Source organism: Nycticebus coucang, chromosome 6, assembly GCF_027406575.1.
Source record: "Nycticebus coucang isolate mNycCou1 chromosome 6, mNycCou1.pri, whole genome shotgun sequence".
In the NCBI taxonomy this organism is placed as follows: domain Eukaryota; kingdom Metazoa; phylum Chordata; class Mammalia; order Primates; family Lorisidae; genus Nycticebus; species Nycticebus coucang.
The window spans coordinates 35,515,918-35,538,389 of NC_069785.1; the positions used below are offsets into that span (position 1 = coordinate 35,515,918).

Below are 22,472 nucleotides of genomic sequence, written 5' to 3' on the forward strand. Positions count from 1 at the left end.
TTAGAAGAATGTCTCAAGAACAGTGATCCTCAGCCTCCCTGGTATGTTGATTAGGTCAGGCCACTTTGAGAATCTCTTGACCACTGATCAAACTGATCATTTAGCTGCATTTACCGTCACTAATTTAAAATACAACCTCCAACCATAAAGAATGTGTATTAATATACATGTATATCATGACTGAAATGCTCAAGCCCCAGAAGCATCTTGATCTAGAAATACACTGAAGACAGGTACTCTATAAAAAAGAAATTTATATGGGTACTTATTCCTCCTCCCCCAGAGAACTAATATAATTATGAATTGCTTCAAAACACGGACATGGAAGACAGACAGATCTGAGTTTGAATATGTTAGCTGGGTGACCATGGGCAAGCCCCTTCCACTTTCTGTACCTCATCTTCTTCATCTGTAAAATGGGTCTACTAAGGGTATGCATGTCACAAAATGATTGTGAGAATTTAATGCTTTTTGTTAAAGTAATCAATGTGCACAATGTTCATGGATGTACAAACTACTATGTATTATAGATTCAACACATTTTGTACAGCAGGGCATGGTGGCTCATGCCTGTAATCCTACCACTCTGAGAGGCCCAGGTGGGTGGATTGCCTGGGCTCACAGGTTCAAGACCAGGCTGAGCCAGAGTGAGATCCCATCCCTAAAAATAGCTGGGCATTGTGCAGGTGCCTATAGCCCCAGCTATTCGGGAGGCTGAGGGTAGAGAGTCACTTGAGCCCAAGAGTTTGAGATTGCTGTGAGCTATCATGCCACAGTACTCTACCAAGGGTGTCAAAGTGAGACTCTGTCTCCCAAAAAACAATAACAACAAAAAAACCTCCCCAAATACAAAAAAATTTTGTACAAATACTAATTATCTATAAGCATGCATAGAAAAGCACATTAATGGCACAGAAATATTATAAAACATGACATTACCAGTGGTTACTTCTGGAAGTGAGATGATAGAGGACATTTGTAAGCCTTTTTCAAACATACATGTTAACAGGACATAAAATATATTAGGAAAAAATCTTATATACTCTAAAGTTCTGGCAGCCCAGGTATCTCTGTACCAGGCCCAGGGTGGAAATGATACTTCTCTGACCTCCTGCTACACAGAAAGTGTTGCTGAGATTATAACGGATGCTTTGGCCTCTTCAGTAAAGGCTGGAAGGATGGCTCAGGTGGGGAGGGTGAGCATTTCACTCGAGATCACAGGTGAAACAGCACCGAAGCTGGCCCTAGAGGACTCTACCCTGCCATCTGAAGGATTCCTGCCGGTTCATTCTTCCCACCTGGGACATTGGGGTGGCCTGGCGCATTTGATTTCACAAGGTTACTGACATTGGAACAACTTGTTCCTGTTCTCTAAAACAATTCCAAGAAAAGGAGTGGGTGGCAAGCTGAGTTGCTTTTGAAAGCTTGCTGACAGCTGAGTCTTAGCTTCAATAGGTTAAGTAACTTATTCCAGGGAGTCTGACAAGCCAGAGGCAGAGGCAGAGGCAGAGGCAAGGCTCAGAGCTCAGAATGTTAGAGTGTTGATTTTGGGTTTCCACTCTGGGAAGAGTCAGTCTCTCCGCCTGGCCGGGCTGCTCCAGGCTTTATTTAGAGGGAATTATCACGACTTCCTCTAGAGGGCCAATGGAATACAATGGAAGCCCTGCATGCTTTGGTGGCTTCTGGGATCTCTTAGCATGATCTTTATTTCCTATTTCCTCAGGCTCCCCCAGATTTTGGTGGCCATCTTGGCCAATTCTAAGGATTTACCTGACAACAGAAGACAGCGAGTCTTAACATTCACCTCACCTGGGCATCAAATAACACCCAGGCATCCTGCTATCACTGAGAGGCCAGCTGATACAAAAAGCAGGTTCCAGTGTGCTGGGCAGTTGCTTGTTTGCCCCAGGCTCAACCTCTCCATGCTCCCTTGGACAAGAAAGGGATATTCTGCCTTATTTCTATCAGTGAATTTCTTTTTTTCCAACACAGAAACTAGATCCTGTAGAATCTTCAGCCAAAGGAGGGCCACCTTCTCTCTTATTTAAATGACTGTGGGCACATCTGCTTCACTGTGCCCATTCTGGGGACATCCCTCCATCTACTTCACTCCCCCTACCATCCCTTTCCAAGCACTTGCCCAGCCTTTCATTTTAAGTGGGATTTTGCTGAATAACTTGATAGGAACACCCACCAAATGACAAGCCTCTGCAAGTAGCATAGTTTCCATCCTGGCTATTTCTAATTTGGCCCTCATTTTCATGGTAGACATGTTGGGAAGCTACACACAGTGAGTACTTCACTTTTTCCGAACTCCTACTCTTAAAAGCTGAACAAAAATGGGAAGATTGAGTTAGTGAAGTTTTGGTGTATTCCTTCATAGGTGCAGATAAAACCCTGTAAGAGTCACAAAACTTCAGTTCTTTATCTACCTGCAAACCTTCCCCTTGATGCAGTATATGATACAAAAGAGAATATATGGGCTATTGCGTAGTTTCACTATACAAAACCCCCAAAACAAACAAAAAACACTGCAACTGAGTAGGAACACATGGAAATGTTAATTCTAAAGGAACTCAGAACAATCCAACTTTTCTACTCAGCAGTAAGTGTCATCCATTGGACCAGTCTCAGGGAGGCAAGGAATGAACCAGGGCATTTGACATAGGTCTGTGCTTTATGTGTTCTAGACACTGTGTGGGTCACATCTGGTTCCCTGAAGGGATATTTAGAGGACGAAGGAAGTAGGAAGAGACTGAGAACTATAAGCGATGCCTATTGTCAAGGGAAGACTTCTAAGATGTGTAACAATATATTCAAACACATTGCTTCTGGGGGTCTTTCAGCACATCAGTAAGGAATGAGCCCTGAGGGAGAGTCGGCAGCTCTGGCTCCAGGGCTCCTATCTGAAATTGGCCAGGCTGTGACCTTTGTCAAGAACTTGACCTACATCAACTCCCAGCTGGGAAGACCCCAAATATGGGCCTGTGAGCCTGTATTTCTAATGAGGCAAAATAAATGCAGTGGACAAGGTTCCTGTAGGCATTACACAAAGGAAAGTGTTATCAGCAGATCAGACTCACTGTGTCCCAAATTCAGTCTAATTTGGACCCGAGGTTTCATTCTTTTACAGCAGCTTTCTATAGTTATAGGCCAAGCTTTTTATGCTCTGTTCCTTTGATATTGACTACCAAGGGACTCTGTAGTGTGAATTTAGGAATTGGATTAAATCTTCCATCTCATGGTTTCGAATTTCTGAAAAGCATTCATCAAGGGTCAACTACAGGACCAAAGAGGGCACTCTCAGCAGCACCCTCCCAGGTGCCCTTGGTCCCACCTCCTGCTAGACCCAGCTCTCTTTGGATGTTGACATTTGGTTTCTCCAATGCCATTTGGCAATAAGCAAAACCAAATCGACAAAGTCTACCTTATTTATTTAGTTCATGAAATGAGGAGAATGGAGACAATCTGCCTTTGAAGAGCCTGGTGCATAATTTGTGTAAGACACGGGCTTGCTAGAATGATTAGCCTGATTTTCATCAACAAAATGGGTGCTTCCATCTATAATTAATGAAGAGATTGGGAAGTGCTCCCCAAGAAGCAGCATATGTACACAGCTCTTCCCAGGAGCAAGCTCCCCTGTGCTGCCATTCTTGTTTTACAAACTGGAATCCGTGGCTGGGAGAGGATTTTTCAATTGAATAGTATGTATAGAATTCACATGTGGCCAAATATATACACAAACTCTTTAGTCCACGTCACCAAGACTGGAGACAGCAAGAAGAAGAATGAAGCCACTGGCTCACCTGTGCTGGGCATCGTTGTGGTCTGTAGATGGTATTGTCAAACACTCATCATGACCATGGAAGAGACGTACTACATGCCCACCAAGTAGGTATCCTACGAGAGAATTATATTCTACCATGAATTGAGGGCAGGTTTATGAAACAGAAGGGCATATTCAAAAGGGTAAATTCAGGCAGGTTTGGGCCAGTTACAGAAAACACCAAGAGATGTATTTGGGAAACAGGAGATTCCATGCATTTAGTCAGGCCTCAGGCAGAAAAGATAAGAAAGTCAAAACAATTCTAATGGCTAAAGTTAAACAGGGTTTCAGAGATAGGCAAGTCCAACATTAAAAAGACCGATGGAAATAGAGTGTCCATTGATATCATTACAAATGCAAATGAGAATCAAGTTATTACTGTAAGGAAGATAATGATTTTCCAATTGCATATGGGGTAAATACATCTAATTCCAAATTCCTGGATAAATTCCTACAATCTTGTTCTGTGTACTTTGTGGCAAAATTCAAATCAAACTGCAGTCATGGGAAAGAGAGGTGTTTGGCTTGGGGTAGACAGTTCTTAAGAACTGTCTAAGGAGAAGCTAGCTTTTGAATGCATTTAACAAGCACAGATCAAATAGGGATGCTGCTCCTATAGTACAAAGCGGAAAGCAGAACAACTCTCCAGCATCCCTGAGAGGACAAGTGTGGGTGTTTTTATTAATATCAACAAACACTTAGCTTTTAGAATAAGGGAAGGAATACTCAGTACTCTCAACTCATGGAGTTCAGGGGTGGAAAAGAGACAGGAAACTTGAAGGACATGCTGACCCATTAGACTTGAAATAAACTCTGAGCCTTAATTCAAAGAACACAGTAGCAGGAGAAGGGCTCCAGTCTGAACTTCAGTTTGCACAAAGAAATGGGATTTGTTATTCCTCTGAATTAAATAATTCTCCAGGCAAGTCTATTCTTGGGAGACATAGGAACCTAGTATACTTGATGTCTGTATCAAGTTTTTTTTTTTCTTTTTAGAAAAAGACCACATACTTAGATCACTTTAGGGGCTGTCTTAAAGTATTTTGGGCACTAGGTTAGAACAGTAAGAAAGAAAAGTCATAGCAGAGCAGAAAGGGAGATTATCAGCTCATCTTGCTCTATGACAGTCAGATATTCCTGAGATTTTTTTTTCTTTCACCTGGGTAAGATTTTCTTAAATTTTCTCTCAAATATTCAGAAGTCTTTTTCCAGTTTTGTTGTATCTTATTGTACTAATATTTCAAATTATATTCTTTTTGCATTACAATTATTCCGAATATACTTCAGGGAAATTCTTAACAGCCAATTTATTTAGAAAGTTAAAGCCTACCATGATCAAGCTCTTGATTAAGCTATCATCTCACAATTGCAAAGCCATTCATGCATCCCTGCCCCATCTGCAGCCCATCCTTTACAGTTCTCAAGCGCCTTCCATCAATATGCTACTCCCACGGAGAAAACTGCCAAGTGGTGGTGCCTCACAACTTTTCTTAAATGAAATGTATCAGGGCCGCAGTCAGCAAAGAAATATTTGGATCACTTATGATCTTAAGAGCTGAAGTGGGTTTCTCAACAGTGGACACTGAAAGGGCATTTCCTGCAGATCAGGTGACTCAGTGATGAGCTACCCAGGCTACATCACAAGGAGGACACTCAACACCTCTGCGAGGATCTTTTGACGTGATTTGCAAACACTCCTTAAATAATCTCCACCAGGCCTCTGTTGGGACCAGGAAATCATTTTATTTCTACAGTTAAAACAAAAAAATCAACATGGAAAAGATTGAGTCAAAACTTTCTTGGGAAAGATTTAAACCAGAGTTTCTTGATTCCTGATAGAGAGGGAATGATTGACTATAGACTTGTTGCAAGGGGGACTAATTTTGGCATAAAGGAGAGGGCTAAACACATTCTGCCTTTCAAAACCTTCCACATGCTACTGAAAGAGTTAAGAATTTGTCCTTTCCTGATTACTCAGTTCAGCCTGAAGCCTTCTGAAACCGGGGTATCACCTTGACAGCTGTTTCCCCTCTTTTTACAAACATAGCTCAGATGGGCATTTCAGTAGAACTACTAGACTTAAAAAGGGCTGAAGTCTGTGATATGAGTACTTTTAAAAATTCTGATCTTACTGTAAAGTGCTATAAAGGAAGTGCAATAATCCGTAGGTCAGAAAACGCAGTAACCCATAGGTCATTGGCATTTGATTGTTCTACTCAGCCATGGTATTACCTATGAGTAGAGTAAGGCCAGCACATTAATTATATAACTCAAAAGATGCATTGGCTTTGTTTGGTTCTAAGAAATGAAATACATCGATCAAAGTTTGATGATCTTATTTCCAAAGGAAAGATAAAATACTGATGAAATGTCACTTATAACTTTTAAATGGCTTTCCATAAACACAAGCAAAAACAAATGGCCAAATACACTTTTATTATCAAGAGAGTCCTTTCCCTATGTGGAGAGATGCATATGGAGACATATAAACAATATTAACATTTTGGCAAATAATAGCTGCTAAAACTAAATTTGCTGGTATTGTATATGTACAATTGGTAACAATAAAAATGAAAATTCAGTGATCCAAGTCCCAAATGTATGTAGTGCTAACATAATAATGTAGTGGGGTCCAAAGGATTGACAAATTATGTCAGGGAAGCTCCTTTAACTGGAAGTCAGAATAGAAAATAATCTACATTGAATTCAGCGAAATAAATTCAACTGAGCTGAAATCATGCTACCTGTGTACCAGACATTCAGGTGGAAGCTGGGAAGTAGCAGAAAATGTCAATATATACACCACAAGAGCAACTGGCAGGCTCAGGCTGAATGCATATAAAAAAGCACACCTTCTTCGATGCTACTTCCTGAGCACGTCGGATGTACGTTCCAGAGCGTTTGCATAAAGGAGGCATCCACTTGTATGTTACCATTTGATATTGAGAGGTGCTGCAGCAGAAACAGAAATGAGACATCCTTTAAATCACCAGTCCGGTCCTGACAGAAGCAGCTCATTTAGCTCTTTCTACACAGCCTGTGGGAGATTTTTCTCTACCAGATCTAGAAGCAACTTCAAAGTGGGACACTTTATTCTGGGACGAGGAAGTAGTCAGCTACAGAGATGGAACACAAGTGTTGACTTCATCCCCTCCGCTGGATCCAATTCAACACCAAGTCATAAAATGTCTCTTCTTGGTAGGAAAAGACAGCTCTCAAATGGGAAAGATTACCCAGCATTTGCCCTAGGCAAAGTCAAATCTGCCCACAGGGTTGGCTCTATGAGAAGCATCTCTGTTTCTCTGGTCCTCAGGCGTCCCTGCCCCCAGCCAAGGGCTTGATCTCAGTGGCATTTGCCTATTACCATTTCCAGCTGCAGAATCTCACCTGCATCCCTGACCCTCTATAACACCCCACGTGCTGAAACACTTTAAATTCTCTTTATTTCTCTAGCATAAGCTTATTTTCCTGTATTCCATTTTTCTGGCTTGTTCTTTACTGGACAAGAGCTAAACAATATGATAAATTCAGGATAATGGGAGTGAAAGTGCAAATTGCGCCTGGGGCATTTGGGCACAGTTTGCTGGGCACAGTTTGCTGGACACAGAACTATAATCCAAAGGATAACTAACTGTTAAATCCTAGGCCTCATGGTCATGTGGCAGGGAGGGAACTTAACCGCCTCTCAAGTACAGCTGACCCGTGAACAAGGGTTTGAACTCCTCTGTCCACTTCCATGTGGATTTTCTTCTGCCTCTGTCACCCCTGAGACACCAAGACCAACCCTCCTCCTCCTCCTCAGTCTACTCAACATGAGGATGATGAAGATGAAGGAAGGCCCTTACGATGATCCACTTCCACTTCAAAAATAGTAAATATATTTTCTCGTCAGATTTTCTTAATGTTTTCTCTAGCTCACTTATTGTAACAACACAGAGGAGAACACACATATCATACAAAGTATGCGTCAGTAGGTGATTTATATTATTGTCAAGACTTCTAGTCAACAGTAGTTATTAGTAGTTACATAAATTTGGGGGGAGTCAAACTTTTTGACTAACCCCCATGTTGTTCAAGGGTCGACTGTATACTCTGTGAAAGCATCTTATTCTACGTACCTTGATCATCTATTCCTAATGGAGAAAGTTCTGAACATGAAGGACTCCTGTGGTAGGAGGTACTCACGAGGTATCTTTCTGAGGACACGCTGACGAGGATGAGGTCGTCGCCAATTCGCACTTTCTCTCCCTCAGACCTCTGTTTAGAGGCAGGATGTATAGTCCACCAACAGGCTTCCCCTGCAGAAAGGCTCGTCAAGTTAGTCATTGCTTCATAGAAGCCAGTGTCCCTGGCCCTGTCCCCATCCTCATTCCTCGTGCGCACATGCGCACACACACGTACACACAGAGGCAGACTCCGGACCTCAATTTCTATTTATCGTAAAACCATTCCTGATAGTACTACATGTGCTCTTGGCTCTGTCTATCATTTTCATTTTCTCCGACAATAGAAAAACAGTGTTTGCAAAGGAGTATTACAAATCAGAAACTTTAGAAGCCTTTGAGTATTTTTTTTTTTTTTTGTAGAGACAGAGTCTCACTGTACCGCCCTCGGGTAGAGTGCCGTGGCATCACACGGCTCACAGCAACCTCTAACTCCTGGGCTTAAGCGATTCTCTTGCCTCAGCCTCCTGAGTAGCTGGGACTACAGGCGCCCGCCACAACGCCCGGCTATTTTTTTGTTGCAGTTTGGCCGGGGCTGGGTTTGAACCCGCCACCCTCGGCATATGGGGCCGGCGCCCTACTCGCTGAGCCACAGGCGCCGCCCGCCTTTGAGTATTTTTAATGCTATAGGAAAATGTTTTCTTTATAGTTTCTTTCATGATCTTAAGAATTAACTTCTTTGGTCTACTTTATCATTGCCCCCCCCTTATGAAATTATACCAAAATATCAATAAAGGGATTTTTGAAGGTTTAAATATGCAAGGACTTAAACGGGTGAAAAATTGGTAATAAAGGAGAGAAATCAATATTTTGGAAAAGGAAAAGCATGATGGAAACTTTTACTCAAGAGAAATTGAAAAACTAAGTCTTTGAGTAAGAAAATGGAGAAGAAACCATTAATAAAAAGCCCATTCCTGCTATAGATTCTCTCCAGAAGGTCTCTGGAATTGGAGGCAACAGCTACTTGTGAAGGCAGCACAAGATGGGTTGAAAACAGTAGGATTGGTGAATAATTACAAGTTTACATCCTGAATAGTAAAACCCAAGCTCCTTTCCCTCTGTTCTCATCCCCTCAGCGTCCAGAATGGTAGCTGTGAAGCTGAATTATCCTGACTCCCCAAATTTGAGGATTACTTTTCAGGGAACCCAAAGTATCCAAGACAAAAGTACAGTTTGGGATCAACAGTGAGATCCCCAGGACTTTGCCAGATTACCTAAAAGTGAGGCTCAACCAATGGCGAGCCACAGCCTCCTTCTAGTGAGCTTTTCCTGCCTTTGTCTGAAGGTGAATGAAAACCAAGGATTGCCGTACATCTGAGGAAAGTCTCTAACATGAACGATAGGAACAAAATGAAAAGGGAAAAAAGAGACTTGGAGAAAACAAAACTTATAGAGAACAAAAGAAAACTTTAAAAAGTTCTTAACAATTAATCATTTCAGAGGTAAGAAACGTAAACATTCATGAAAATAGCTATAAAAGTATCTATGAAGGATTCCTTTAGAGAAAAGGAAAAATACTTCTTGATCCTGAAAAAAAGAGAAAGAAATGTGAGGATTATAGGATAAAACTGAAAAAAATCTTCCAGAAAGAAGAATGAAGAAAAATAGATGATAAACAGGAGTGAAAAGAGAATTATAAAATCAATCTAGAGGAATTTCAGAAAGCAAGACTAGAGAAAACAAAGGGAGGAAATCAACAAAGAAATATTAAAACTTTCCCAAAGCTGAAAAATGAGCATTTCCAGATGGACAGGACCTCCAGAGCCCCTGCCACAATAGAGAACAAAGACCTTCCCTAAGGTCTATTCCTGTGTGAATTCAGAACAGAAAAGTATTACTCATTCCAAGACCTCTCACTGGAATTTTAGACACCAGGGCGAAAGAGATGCTCTCAGTAGCTTTCAAAAAAATAAAAACAGGTCATGCACAAAGGATCCAGAATCAGAATGTAGACCTCTCAACAGGCAGACCGTACGCTAGAAGAAAGCCTTCAGGAAGCTGAGAAAAAAAGTTATTTCTAATGTAGAATTACACTAAATTTTGAATTACTTGTGAAGCTAGAATTAGGAAACTTTCTGATAGTAATTTATCTCCCATGCCTTGTTTCTGTAAAAGCTACTGGATAATGTGCTCTACAATGTCAGGTGGTAAACCAAGAAGTTTTAAAAAATAAAAACTAAAACAAAACACAACAACTACTCTAACAAATGAGATCCAAGAAACAGAATCTTGGAGAAAGGGAAAGGGAATTCCCTGCATACTGGGGGATGTTTCCAAGAAGATAAAAGTGATGTGACCAAATTTCACCAGGGGAGATTTTCAGTTCTGTAAGACACTGTGGAAATGAACAAGCAATTGAATTGCAGAAAAATTAAACAAACGAATAAGACAATTATTAACTATACTAGAAAACTCAAAAGTAATACAATAAATGACCTTGTCCAAGTATAAGGAGCTCATTTGTAAATAAAAGTTATAGCAGTATCACTATATGGAGTTTGGTAGTTAAATAAAAATGGACACAAATATATTGACAGAGAGGGTGAAGACAGGGAGGGATGGAGTAGGAGAGCTAAATTTTTATCAGGACACCCACAGATAATGCCTAATTCAGAAAGAATAACAAAATAGCGACGTATGCATGTTATCCATAAACAAGTGGTAAGCAACAGTGAAAGAGAAAGTAGATGCCTGAGCGTGGCCGGGATCCAGAGCACGGAGCACAGAAGACTGATGTTGTTAATAAGCTTAGGAGCACTATCTATCACCTTAAAGCATGTATGGCTATTACTTTGATTAAATTTAAAATTGTATGACAAAAGAGGTTGACCTCTACATTTGAAGGGGAAAATGATGTATCTTTGATGTACTCTGTGGACCCCTGGAGGGTGTCCACAATGAAGGGGATCCTGAAAAGGCACACATGGGAAGAGCACGTGGTTTTCCTGCCGTCTCCTATGCTCAGGAGCACAGGGAAAGAGCCTCTCCCTGAATCAACTGGAGGACCAGTCCATGGCTCTGATAGATAGATATATATATATATCACAGTTTTAAGTGTGTTTAAAATATCTCTTTCCTAATTCCAAATTCTAAAGCTATGTCTAATAGCTTTAGTCTAAATCCTAAAAACAAAGCAATAAACAAAGTTTAGGATGTGAATAGAATAAATTGAGTTACAAAATAAGGGTAAAATGATCATCAATTCTTTGTTAAGTCTATGAATTTATTATTGAGTGTGTGGGGGAAAAGATCCAGAATTGTTCTAAAAACTTTCTCCTGATATCTTCCTACAGATTCAACTCAATTGCTGACCACTTTACTCATTTACAACTCTGAAGAGGTTTCTGAGCCAAAAGTGCATTCATAGAATTATCCAGATGGGAAAGAGGATTCTACTGTGTTGGAGTCCATGGTAATCTCAACCTGAAGGGAAGAGACTCACCCCAGGCAACACTGGATTTTAGCTGACTGCTTGTGCAATTTCCTTCTCTCTCACAACTAGCTGCCTTCTTCTTCAAGGAGAACATGAAATGGTTGGAGTGAGGAAGGTATAATAGAAGTACATTATTTTAGGCTCTAGGTTTTCATGATAGTGAACTTCTGATCAGCCAACTTGAACCTGGGTTGGCTCATGTGTTTGCCTGGTCTGTCAGCAGAATTCATACTAAGTCTGATTTTAGGAATTTAGGAAAAAGTGTTGAAAAGAGTAATATTCTTTACTGTTTGGAGGCCCCAATAATTAAAGTCCTGAACACCTGGTATTTCTCAATTTCTTCCCAACTTGCCTAAAGTATGAAGTCATTTTACTGATAGAAATAGAATGACCATATATGATTTTTCTGATTACATGCTCCAAGACTGACAGCTGCTTTATATTTAGAGGCCAACTTACATTCCGATCGTGGCACTTCAGTCATTTTGTATTTTTCAGCAAAGGTTGACAATAACTTAGGGGGAATTATTTAAGGATAACATTTTAGCTAAAAACAAAAAAAAAAAAACTTCTAATCAAATTCAAATATAATCTTATTTTAGGAAAAAACCCATAATGGGCAGAGGCAGGCCCACTCTTCTTGGTATAAAAATGAGAAGAGGAGGAAGAAAGAGAAAAGTTCTCCCCCAGGTACACTTAGGACACCATTGTGCAAGATATAGAGACAGCAGGTGCATGTAGTTTTAAATTCAATTTTTTTCCTAGATCATCTAGAAAATCAAACAATTTGGATCTTTCCTTTATGAACTGACCTAATTTTAGAATAACAAAATAAAATTTTGCCCTTTTTGGCTACCCAACATTGGAATACTCTGCCTATTAAAGGGAAAATGTCATGATATTATTAGACTATTTTAATTAGACGCTTTCTATAGTTGTACCCCAGGATGTTTTCTCTTCCCTGGTCTCCCTTTGTTGCTGTCCAAATTCCAAGGCTGGGGCTCCAACTTTCGAGCAGGTTCTAATCAAGATATTTCCAATATATTCTTATTCTTCTTGAGTTAATCTGAATCAATTTCTGTTGCTTGTAACTAAGAATCCTGATTGGTACCTAGTCCAACCTCTAAATGGAGCAGAAATTCCACATGTAGTGCCCCTGGCAGATGGTCAGATTGTTCAAGAATATTTCCAGCCACAGGGAGTACCCTGTATCTCAGGGCCAGCTGTTCTTCTGCTGGTTAATTGCAGAAGTTGCCAAATGGCTTCCTCCACTTCCTCCAAATGTGTCTCCATTCAACTTCTAGCCACTGCTCTACTCGTCTTTGGAAGAAACCACAAATCATCAAATCTTTGATACTACTGCTCTATAGGTAGTTAAGTTTGTCTGCTGTTCTTCATTGATGGTTTCCAGAGAGAATCTTCATCATCCTGGTCAGCATTTTCTTCAGGACCAACTTCTTGACTGTCAGTATTTTTGAATGTACTCAAACAAATAAAAACAATCTAGTGGTTCTCAAAGGGTAAGGAGGTAATTCAATGATACTGAATTATATAGTAAAACAAAATTTTTTTTTTACTACTTTTTTTTTTAAGCCTTCTGATTCTATCAGAGAAAAGTTTTAAGTTTGGAACTAGTATATCATGAATATGTTTCTAATATTATCAGTATCTCTTCAGATATCTAATGGCATGGGTTTCTTTTCAACATATTTACTTTTATGAAAAGTAATGCCAGTTTTCTACTTTGAGCAATGATATGAATTTTGTCTGTAAAATTCAAAGTACAAAAGCAAGTAAATACAAAGAAATACAAAGGGGATATACTGGGATAGCAAAACATGACAGAAGATGTCACTGACTAACGGTTGGGAAACACTACTTCAGAAATAGCTTGTTCCTTGCAGAATAAAAAGAGACTACTCCTTTGATCTAGACATTATACTTCATTTCTTAAGCCTTTATTATGTTACCTGTATTTTTTTCAGCAGTTATTTAGTATCATTGATTATCAGGAATGATTTATCCACTTATACTTTAGTACCCGAGCCTAAAAATAGTTTTTCTTTGAGATTCTGGCTGGCTACAGTTAAAGCATCATGTTTTCCTTCATTCTTAGTTCCAGTGTTTCTATCACAGCTTCTTTCTTTAGTATATTATCCTCCAATATTTTTTAAGACTTATTTCTTGACTAGGTTGGTTGGGAATCCTACATGAGTAACACATTCAGGGTCCTTCTCAAAATCCCTTAGCCCAAGACCCCACTGAACAGGAGGTCTGGGAATGTTGACTTACCTGCGGCATGTTCCCGTAGACCTACATCAAAGGCAAGCTTATCTGTGTGGGATCTTGATGTGGTCAAACATGTTAGATACTGCAAAAGAAGAGCAGATGCTAGTGAAGTCCCACTCTTCCACTGGGTCTTAGTAGCACCCCACCAGCTAGCGTCACATTAAATTCAACAATTTGTTACTCCCACTAGGGCTCTTTTATCTTACTCATGGGAAAGTTAACTGGTACAATCTTTTAAGAAGATACTTTTATAATATATTTAAAGCATCAAATACAGTCTGATGACCCAGTGATTTAACTATACAACTGTATGTTTTAGAAAGGAATTCAAATATTTAAAGATGGCCTAGTTCAAAGATACTCTGAGGAACAATATAAATGAAAGATAAAGGATCAGCAATAATGGAAAGGTGAGATAAACTTTGGTACTTCTATTTTATGGAATATTATGTTATCAAGGGTATTTATTAAAATTGTATAATAGCACGGAACAGTGTTTATAATACATTGAACTAAAAAGTAGTATATCATAGTACATTTATATAGTTGACATGTACATGAAAATGTAAATGCTTAGCAACTAGACTAAAAGAAATTACACCAAAATAACAGAAATTAACTTTAGAAGAGGAGTGGGAGAGGACTTGGATGATTCCATCACTTCTATTTATTTTCTGCTTTTCGATTTTTCTATGAACTTTAAAACTTCTAAAAATAATGTTGTTCTCTGATTATAAAATAACATGTGCAGATAAAACTTAAAAATGATTTTTGAAATAACTTATTAAAGAACTCCACAGCCTGTTCCCTGTCTCCTTCACTGATGGCCACAGCATACATCTTAGAATTAGGCTGGGAAGCAGGTGGCCCCTTGGGACCTGTTTTCTGAGCTGTACCTCTAGTTTTCTGCAAGAGGAAGATGGAAAATCATTGCATTTTACCGAGTCATATCTCACAGGCTTTATTCCCAGAGGTATTGTTAAAAGGAGCTAGCCAGTATAGGGTTTATGTTAACTGTGAGTGGGAATTTTTTTTAGGAAGGGTAAACTTAACTATAAATAATATAAGCCTTCATATCTCTAGCAGGATGTTAATCTGAGTTTCAAAGCCCTGATGTTCTGTTTAGTCTATTGAGGTAGGTAAAAAGAAGAGATAGGGTTTTATTTATATGGATAAACATAAAATTCTGAAGGATAAACTACCACCTTGCAATTCCAGAATTGTTAGGGCATAAAGTTTCCCCACGCTTAAAAATGTCCCCATTTCCTACTCAGATACACTTCCATTTGGTCATTTTTGTCCTCTGTCTTGGCCATGAAGGACTTTAACAGAAGAATATTCAGACTGAAAAGGTCAACTTCTTACCACCGTTCAAGAAAAAAAAAAATACTGCAATAAATAAATTATTTAACAGGCAGCTGTTGCTCCTGCTGCCAATTTGGTAGCTCAAGCTCTGAGATGCACTTTGCATCATGCTGCAGGTGTAAATGTGTGAAAATAAAGTCTTGAATTAAAGTGTTAGTTTTCCACTAGGCCTAGAGAAAAAAAGACAAATCCTTACACCAATAGATCAGGAACTGAGAGTAAACATTATTGGAGACGACATTATTGGAGACGTGGCATCTCCAATAATATTATTCTTAATACACTGCAAAGAGTCTGCAGTATTTATATTTTACAAATTATATTTATTTCAAAGATGCAAATTCTTTTCAAGTTACACTGAGTTATCACCATTCTGGTCAATTCTGGTTCTAAAGCTCTGATTAGTAATAAGTGGATCAGCTTTCTGTGATCAAGGTGACCCTTGACCCTCTCTTCCTCCTGCCTCTGGATTAACCTAACACCTTCAGATTCTTCCAGAACTGCAGGTGATGAGTATCATTCAATTTCTTTTAGGTCAGTAAAAGAGGAGAAACTTCACAAACATCCCATTTGATTTATTTTACTTCTATTCTGGTTCTCCCTATGTATTGAGATTAGTTGCTCCATGGCTCATTGTACCTTTACTCATCCAATAAGTATTTATTAAGAATTTATTATGTCAAGGCACTGCACTTGACAGGGTTAGGTTTAGTGAAATTAAAAAAGCATGGTTCTCTTCTTCATGGAGTTGGAAGCAGGGAGTCAGACATTAACCAAACACAAATATATAATTTCAAACTAAGGTAGATGGTATTAAGGAAATGCTAAGACAATAATGTGCTATAATCAGTTATATTTCAATTGTTCATGCTATTTCCTTGGAATTGCTGATTTCCTGTACTCCCCACCCCTAGTCCCCTTCGGTTTTTTTCCCTCTTTGGTGTAAGTGGACCTCCGATGTGCTTACCATTCCGCTGAAGGAGTGCCTCAGGAGAATTGCATGTCCATACAACAGGGTCCTGTGGCCACCCCCTTGTGCAGCCTGTGGGAATGAGAAGGGAAAATGTCAGTGCCTGCCAGCTCTGGCTTCTCTGAGAGCAAAGCAGTGCAAGAATTCTAGGAGATACACTACCAAGTAAAGACCCATTGCAAAGCTCCCAAGGAATTCATTCTAGAAGCAAGTGGCCAGCCTAGGGGTGGATGGAATCCTGTGATCACAATCATGCAACATCCTTGAGAGAGGGTGTGTGGGGCCGAACCTGTCCGAAATGGTCCTGCCCAGGGCTGGCAGAAACCCAGAGCTATTACACCAGAGAAGCATGAAAATGAGATAGGACTGCTTACCTTCCTTTGAAACTTCTCAGAAGCATTCAGAGTGAGAAAAAGAAACAAATGTGATGTAGTCAACAGCCTACTGACAGAAAGGCAGTGCGGCAGGGAGACAGAGGGTCCCATTCTGTGTCCTGCAGCCTTTCCCATCAAGGCCCATGTGCCTCCTGCCCACTCCCTTAACCAGGTCCTCTCCACACAGATCTGACCCTGGAGAGAGAGCTCTGAAATCCAGGACTTTAAAAGGGCAACCAGCTATGCAGAAATGGATTGAAAAGGCCACTAGTATCTTCTCTGTCCCCCCAGGCAGCTCTTTGTCTATTTGCCCAGGGGTCACCCAAACAATGGGAGAGGAAGGCGAGGCCCAGCATAAAACTGCTAGTATCTATTATTTCTTATTTCGTCTTTTACTCTGGTTCACATATTACTATGCTGAATGAAGGACACGATTGAGATAGAATTATAATTTCTTCTAGTCAGACATGAGAAGGTAGCATGGAAAAGTGAAATCTACAGGTAGAATGTTTTGGCTTCAACATTTCCACCTCTTAAGTCTCTTCTCATCATGCTAACCTGTTCTCAGAGACAGTCCACATTGTTTGATCACACATCCCTTTCAGAAGAACATGCATAAAAAGAAAATGCGAAGCTTGAAATAAAAATTAGTTATGAAGAGAAATTCTAGCATTATTCTTCATACTCCATTTTATTCAGAGCTTCAGTGTTACAGATCAGCTGCCCAAGGGCTGGCTTGAGTTTCCACCCCTCTCCCCTGTCCATCTCCAACCCCAGAAGCAAGAGTGTGGAAGGGGAGGTCAAGTGCTGTAGAGGTTAAGGCCTTGAGTAATGTTATTTCAACTCTATTTGGATTAACAGAATCTGTCAAAGAGATGGTTTTTCATGTCATACAACAAGCCTAAAGAAAAGAAAAAAGATAAACGTGGGATCATGTTCAAAAATAGCTGGTAACTAAATATAAATGTGACTGTGCTTCTCCCCCACCCCCCAGCTATAGAGATATTTAAGTGTTCTCCAGGCTTTGATACTATGTAAGAATTATAACACTCCTCCCAGTATTTCCAAATTTCTTGAAATAATTTTCACTAGCTTTCATTTCTGTATTTACAAATGTGTCAACAGTGTACGTTAAAATTAGACATACTAAATAATTTTCACATCTTGACAATCCAACCCAAAATGGCCCTATCTGCTTGTGTCATTACATGTTAATTGATGGCTCCCAATGGCTTACATTGTGGGTAAACACTCCCAAACCAGTCCTATGTCTCCTAAGGAACCCCTGACTGAACTGTATCTCCTGCTTTTAACCATGGGTCGCACTTTCCTCCAGTTCTTCTTTGTTCCTATCAGCTCTGTAATTATAAGTAGTAGAGTCAAGAGACGCTGGTCCCCCAAATTGGTGTTGAGCTGCTTATGCTCTTCCTCTCTGGCACTTCTGGAGACATCCTGGGGCCCTCACGTCCACTGATGATGTACCTCCAGAAAAGCAGAGGGACTTAATCCCCCCCAACCCCCTTGAGTGCGTGGGCAGTCTCTGCAGAACCGCAGAGCCTTCACCTCCCATAGCCTCCCTTCTCCAAGGTGGTGGTTCTTGGAATGGCCCAGACTCTACTCCACACGGCCTGCTGCAGTTGGCCTGCAGTGAGGCCTGAGAATCTGCCTCTCTAACAAGCTCCCGGTGACTCTGATGCTGCTGGCCCAGGGCCTGTGCTGTGAGAGCCGCTGCTGTAAGAGAACAGTCTAGCCTCAGTAGAAGAGCAGGGTGGCTTTTCCTGCAGAACCTTTGAAGATCATCACCTTGGTAATTGGCAGTCATCACCCTTGGGCGCATACCATGCATAAGTGCTTTATGTACGAGCATAGCTCATTCTTATCAAGTCTTCAATTCCCTCATTTTTTATGTGAGGAATATGTTGCTCCCCGAGGGTCAGTGTTTTGTCTTGTGTCTCCCAGCCATTGGGCTGGTGGGGGGATTAGAACTCAGGGGCAATGTAAGAACCTGAGCTCATTGGCTCTAATTTTATAGTACATTCATTTTATTGCTCTGTGCAAAATCTGTGGAGGAAGCACCAGTAAGGTAGGACAGGAAGACATTTCCTCGGCTGCTTCATGGAGGTGAGCAGATTTAGCTGGGACTTGTTGAGCTCAGCCCATATGGCAGGCACAGAATTGGACCAAGTGTTACACGCGCGTCATCTTCCCCACTTCTTAGCACTGCACAATAACTAGGGCAATCAACCCCATTTTATAACTGTACAAACTGAGGCTTAGTGAAATTCAGTAGCTTGCTCAAAGTCATACAGTTTTCAAGTTCAGAGTCAGGACTAAATAAAGGTGCTTAGCTATATCTATATGGTCTCCATTTCTGTGGCTTGGTAGGGAAGATCAGATTTGTGTGTAAAAGTCATGCTACAAACAGAAACAGCGTGTGCATGAGAGAGGTGATGACAAAGAGTGTAGGCATAGACTAGGGGGGTGAAGAGGGTGTCACAGGATGGCTTTACAGAAAAGGTAGACCACAGCATTCCCCTAGAACCATTGACATGGCTCAAGAAAGAAGACTATGCTGGGGTGAAGGCCTGGTAAGGAGAAACAATGGAGGGCACGTGGGATTTGCAGAGCAGCCGCTGGCCAGCTTTGCAGAGAGTGAACCAAACAGCTGGGAACATGGCAGGATGCCGGTGAAGGGTGGGCAGGTTGTGGGGGACTCTGACGGCCTGGCTCAGTGGATGGACTTTGTTTCACAGCTAGCTGGACACCGCAATAGGTTTATGAAAGGAAAGTGTCACAATCAAAGCTGGACCTTAGAGACAAACCCAGACTACAAAATGCTGGAGAGACGGAGGGGTGAACCCCTGAGGGCAGAAAAGATCCTTCTCCCATTCTATTTCCATGAACCAGCAGGAGGGGCGAGCAGACCAGAAATCTTGGAGTCATCCTTCTCTCCATGGTCAATTCAGAGCACCTCGGGGTGCTACCTTTAAAATACATTCTGCAGTCCCTCCTCAGCACCCTGCTGCTGCCCCCTGCTGCTGGCGGCACCCAGGCTATAATGATGCTTCCTAACTGCTCCCCACTCTGCCCTTCGTTCCTTTCTTAACACAGCAGCCAGAGACATCCTTTAAAATCTACAGGTCATGTCACGTTGCATGACTTTCCTGCTCACTCCCCACCCTCCAGGGACTTCCTATCATACTCAGAACATGAGTACAGAGTTCTTACCATGGCCGGTAAGGCCCTGATCAGGAGTTGACAAGTATTCTCTGTAAAAGGCCAGAGAGCAAATATGTTAGGCTTGGCAGGCCTATGATCACTGTCACATAGCTCTGTCTCTCTTTTATTAATTTTAAACTTCCTTCTCACAATTTAAAAACTATGCTTAGAGGATTGTACATAAATGGGCTTCAGGCTGGCCATTTGCTGATTCCTGTCCTATACTGACCCGGTTCCCTCACACCTGTGTAACTTCACTGGCCAATAGCAGGCACCCATCACTCCCTCTGTTCCAGTCATACTGGTTTTCCTCCAGCTTTTGGATAAGCATGATCCTGCCACAGGACCTTTGCACATGTGCTTCCCTCTGTCTGGAATCCTCCCATTTCTTAAGGCTCTTATTCAGTTATTTGCTGAGTCATCTTATTAGAGAAGTCTTCTCTAATCACACCTTTAAAAGAACAATCATCTTTATCACATTTTTTTGCCTTATCTCTGTCTTTATTATTTTTGATATTAATCTACCTTCTCTCCCCTAGAATATAAGCTCATGAGTATGTTGTATCCTCTGCCTTATCAATGTCATTTATATCAATGTCTGGCATGTAGGAGGCACCCAGTAAATATTTCTCTAGTGAATGAATAAGTGGAGGAGGTGGTCTTTTGTCTCCATTTTACATATGGGAAAAAAGAGGCACAGAGACTTAAGAAATATTCCCATGGCTGGTTTGTAAACAATGAATTTGGGTTTGAACTTGAGTCTACTCTTCACTATTTGATACTAATTCTAGAATAATATTCCAGAAAGATGTCATATATTACATAGAAGATTGTGTGGATCTTTTCCTGAAAAGGTGGGAGTGTCAAGACTTCAAGACTGTGAAACTTTATCAGGAGAGCAGTTCTGTCTCCACTATGAGTGACCTTGGCTGTCACCACTGGCAGAGGAATATTTAGTTCTGCCTCATGGGATGAGGCTGGATCAGGGAAAAGCTGATAAAGGTTCTAATGTCATGTCCAGAGGAGAATTGTTCCTCTAGATCATTAATTCAATCATCTCGCCTGTAATTTCAAGATTAATTTTCGTCACTGACATTTCTTTTGGTAGTTCCCACAGGACACAGCCTCATAGTAAGATAAAACAGATATAGCAACCAAGGAGGGCAGGGGACTGAGCTTCTATCCAGCTACACATGAATGTTTCAAGATTGCAGATCTCAAAACCATCGTTTTTTATGATCCAGCACCTTAAATTTCACTTTGGGGGTCCCAAGATCTAAGAAATATTTCAAAGCCCAGGAAGACTCCTGGCTGAAACTAACATAGTGAACTAAGCTTCAGGGGCCATGTTTCTGAGAGGTCTTGTGGGGTATGAAGTCATTTTCTATGTGTGAATGTGTGTCCTTTAATTTTCTCTCCCTTTCATACCATGCTTCTGGTTCATTCTGACTATCCAAGAAAGAAAGGGTTCTTTCTAGAAGGCCACCGAACAACATTTCTCCAACAGACTGGAGGCTTTTTACATTGTTCAGAAGGTTTGGATTTCTTGATACAAGTAACAACTAAATAACAATGCCACACTGCCCTGTGGCTCAGTGAGTAGGGCACCGGCCCCATATGCCGAGGGTGGCGGGTTCAAACCCAGCCCCGGCCAAACTGCAACAAAAAAATAGCCGGGTGCTGTGGCGGGCACCTGTAGTCCCAGCTACTCGGGAGGCTGAGGCAAGAGAATCGCTTAAGCCCAGGAACTGGAGGTTGCTGTGAGCTGTGTGATGCCATGGCACTCTACCAAGGGGCATAAAGTGAGACTCTGTCTCTACAAAAAAAAACAAAAAGGAAACAAAAAGAAAAACAATGCCGTATAAGCACAAAATAATAATATCTAACAGTAGAAATAAAAACAAGTCAGTATATTCAGTTAATAAACACAATGAAAGAGTCTACTCATAATTGCTACAAAATATTAAATTTTTAGAGAGTAAGAGGAAGGAATTTTTAGAGGTAAGTGGAATCTTCAAAATAAAACCACAAAACTTTATTGTATAAAATAAAATTTGATTTGATGAAACGGAAAGGTATACTTCGTTACAGAATGAGACTACTAGTATTTGTGAGGGCTGATTTTCCTAACTTATAGCTTTAATGTAATCTTCATTACAATTCCAATAGGATGTTTGGAATTCAACAAAACTGCTCTAAGATTAATCTGGAAATACAAAAAGGATAGGACTTTTATCCTGAAAAAGATCCACATGTTAGTAAATGTTGCAAAGTAAATTATTTAATGCATGCTGGTACTAGTTCAAAAAGCAGAATGTAGCACAATATAGGCAGTTCATAAACATAGACATATATCTGACTATGTGAAAATACAGCATACGATAAAGCAGATTTTCAGCACCACACAAACAAGACAGGATTATTAAAGACATATCTCTATGATATGTGAATAGCAAATCAGAAAAGCATTCAGTAAGATCCACAGGAAACATAGAAAGCTGGATTATGGATGAATTAATAGAGTTAAATATAGTATTTCATTTAAAAAATACATTCTAGAACAACTAACATATAACAGAATAAATAATCTACACATTCTTCACAGACTTAATACTTATCCATGCTTTGAAGCAAAAGATATGCTTGAAGGAAATAAAAGAGATGATTGTATCAAAATTATTGAACTTCAGAACAATGCAAACACCAACATTTAATAGACTACAGAAGACTTTATCACTATGACAAAGGGGTTAAGATCTCATTGAAATGAAGA

At 40.4% G+C, this 22,472-nt stretch overlaps 1 protein-coding gene across 1 annotated transcript in view; it reads right to left on the reverse strand.

The window, feature by feature from the left end:
• Positions 1 to 22,472, reverse strand: part of RYR3 (ryanodine receptor 3) — a 502,828-nt gene that overhangs the window by 284,741 nt on the left and 195,615 nt on the right. Inside the window, exons 4-8 of the mRNA XM_053594081.1 lie at positions 16,104 to 16,178; positions 13,775 to 13,853; positions 8,012 to 8,124; positions 6,679 to 6,778; positions 3,807 to 3,900 (exon numbers count right to left, since the gene is read on the reverse strand). Coding sequence (XP_053450056.1) covers positions 3,807 to 3,900; positions 6,679 to 6,778; positions 8,012 to 8,124; positions 13,775 to 13,853; positions 16,104 to 16,178 — 461 coding nt within the window. The remainder of the gene's footprint in view (positions 1 to 3,806; positions 3,901 to 6,678; positions 6,779 to 8,011; positions 8,125 to 13,774; positions 13,854 to 16,103; positions 16,179 to 22,472) is intronic.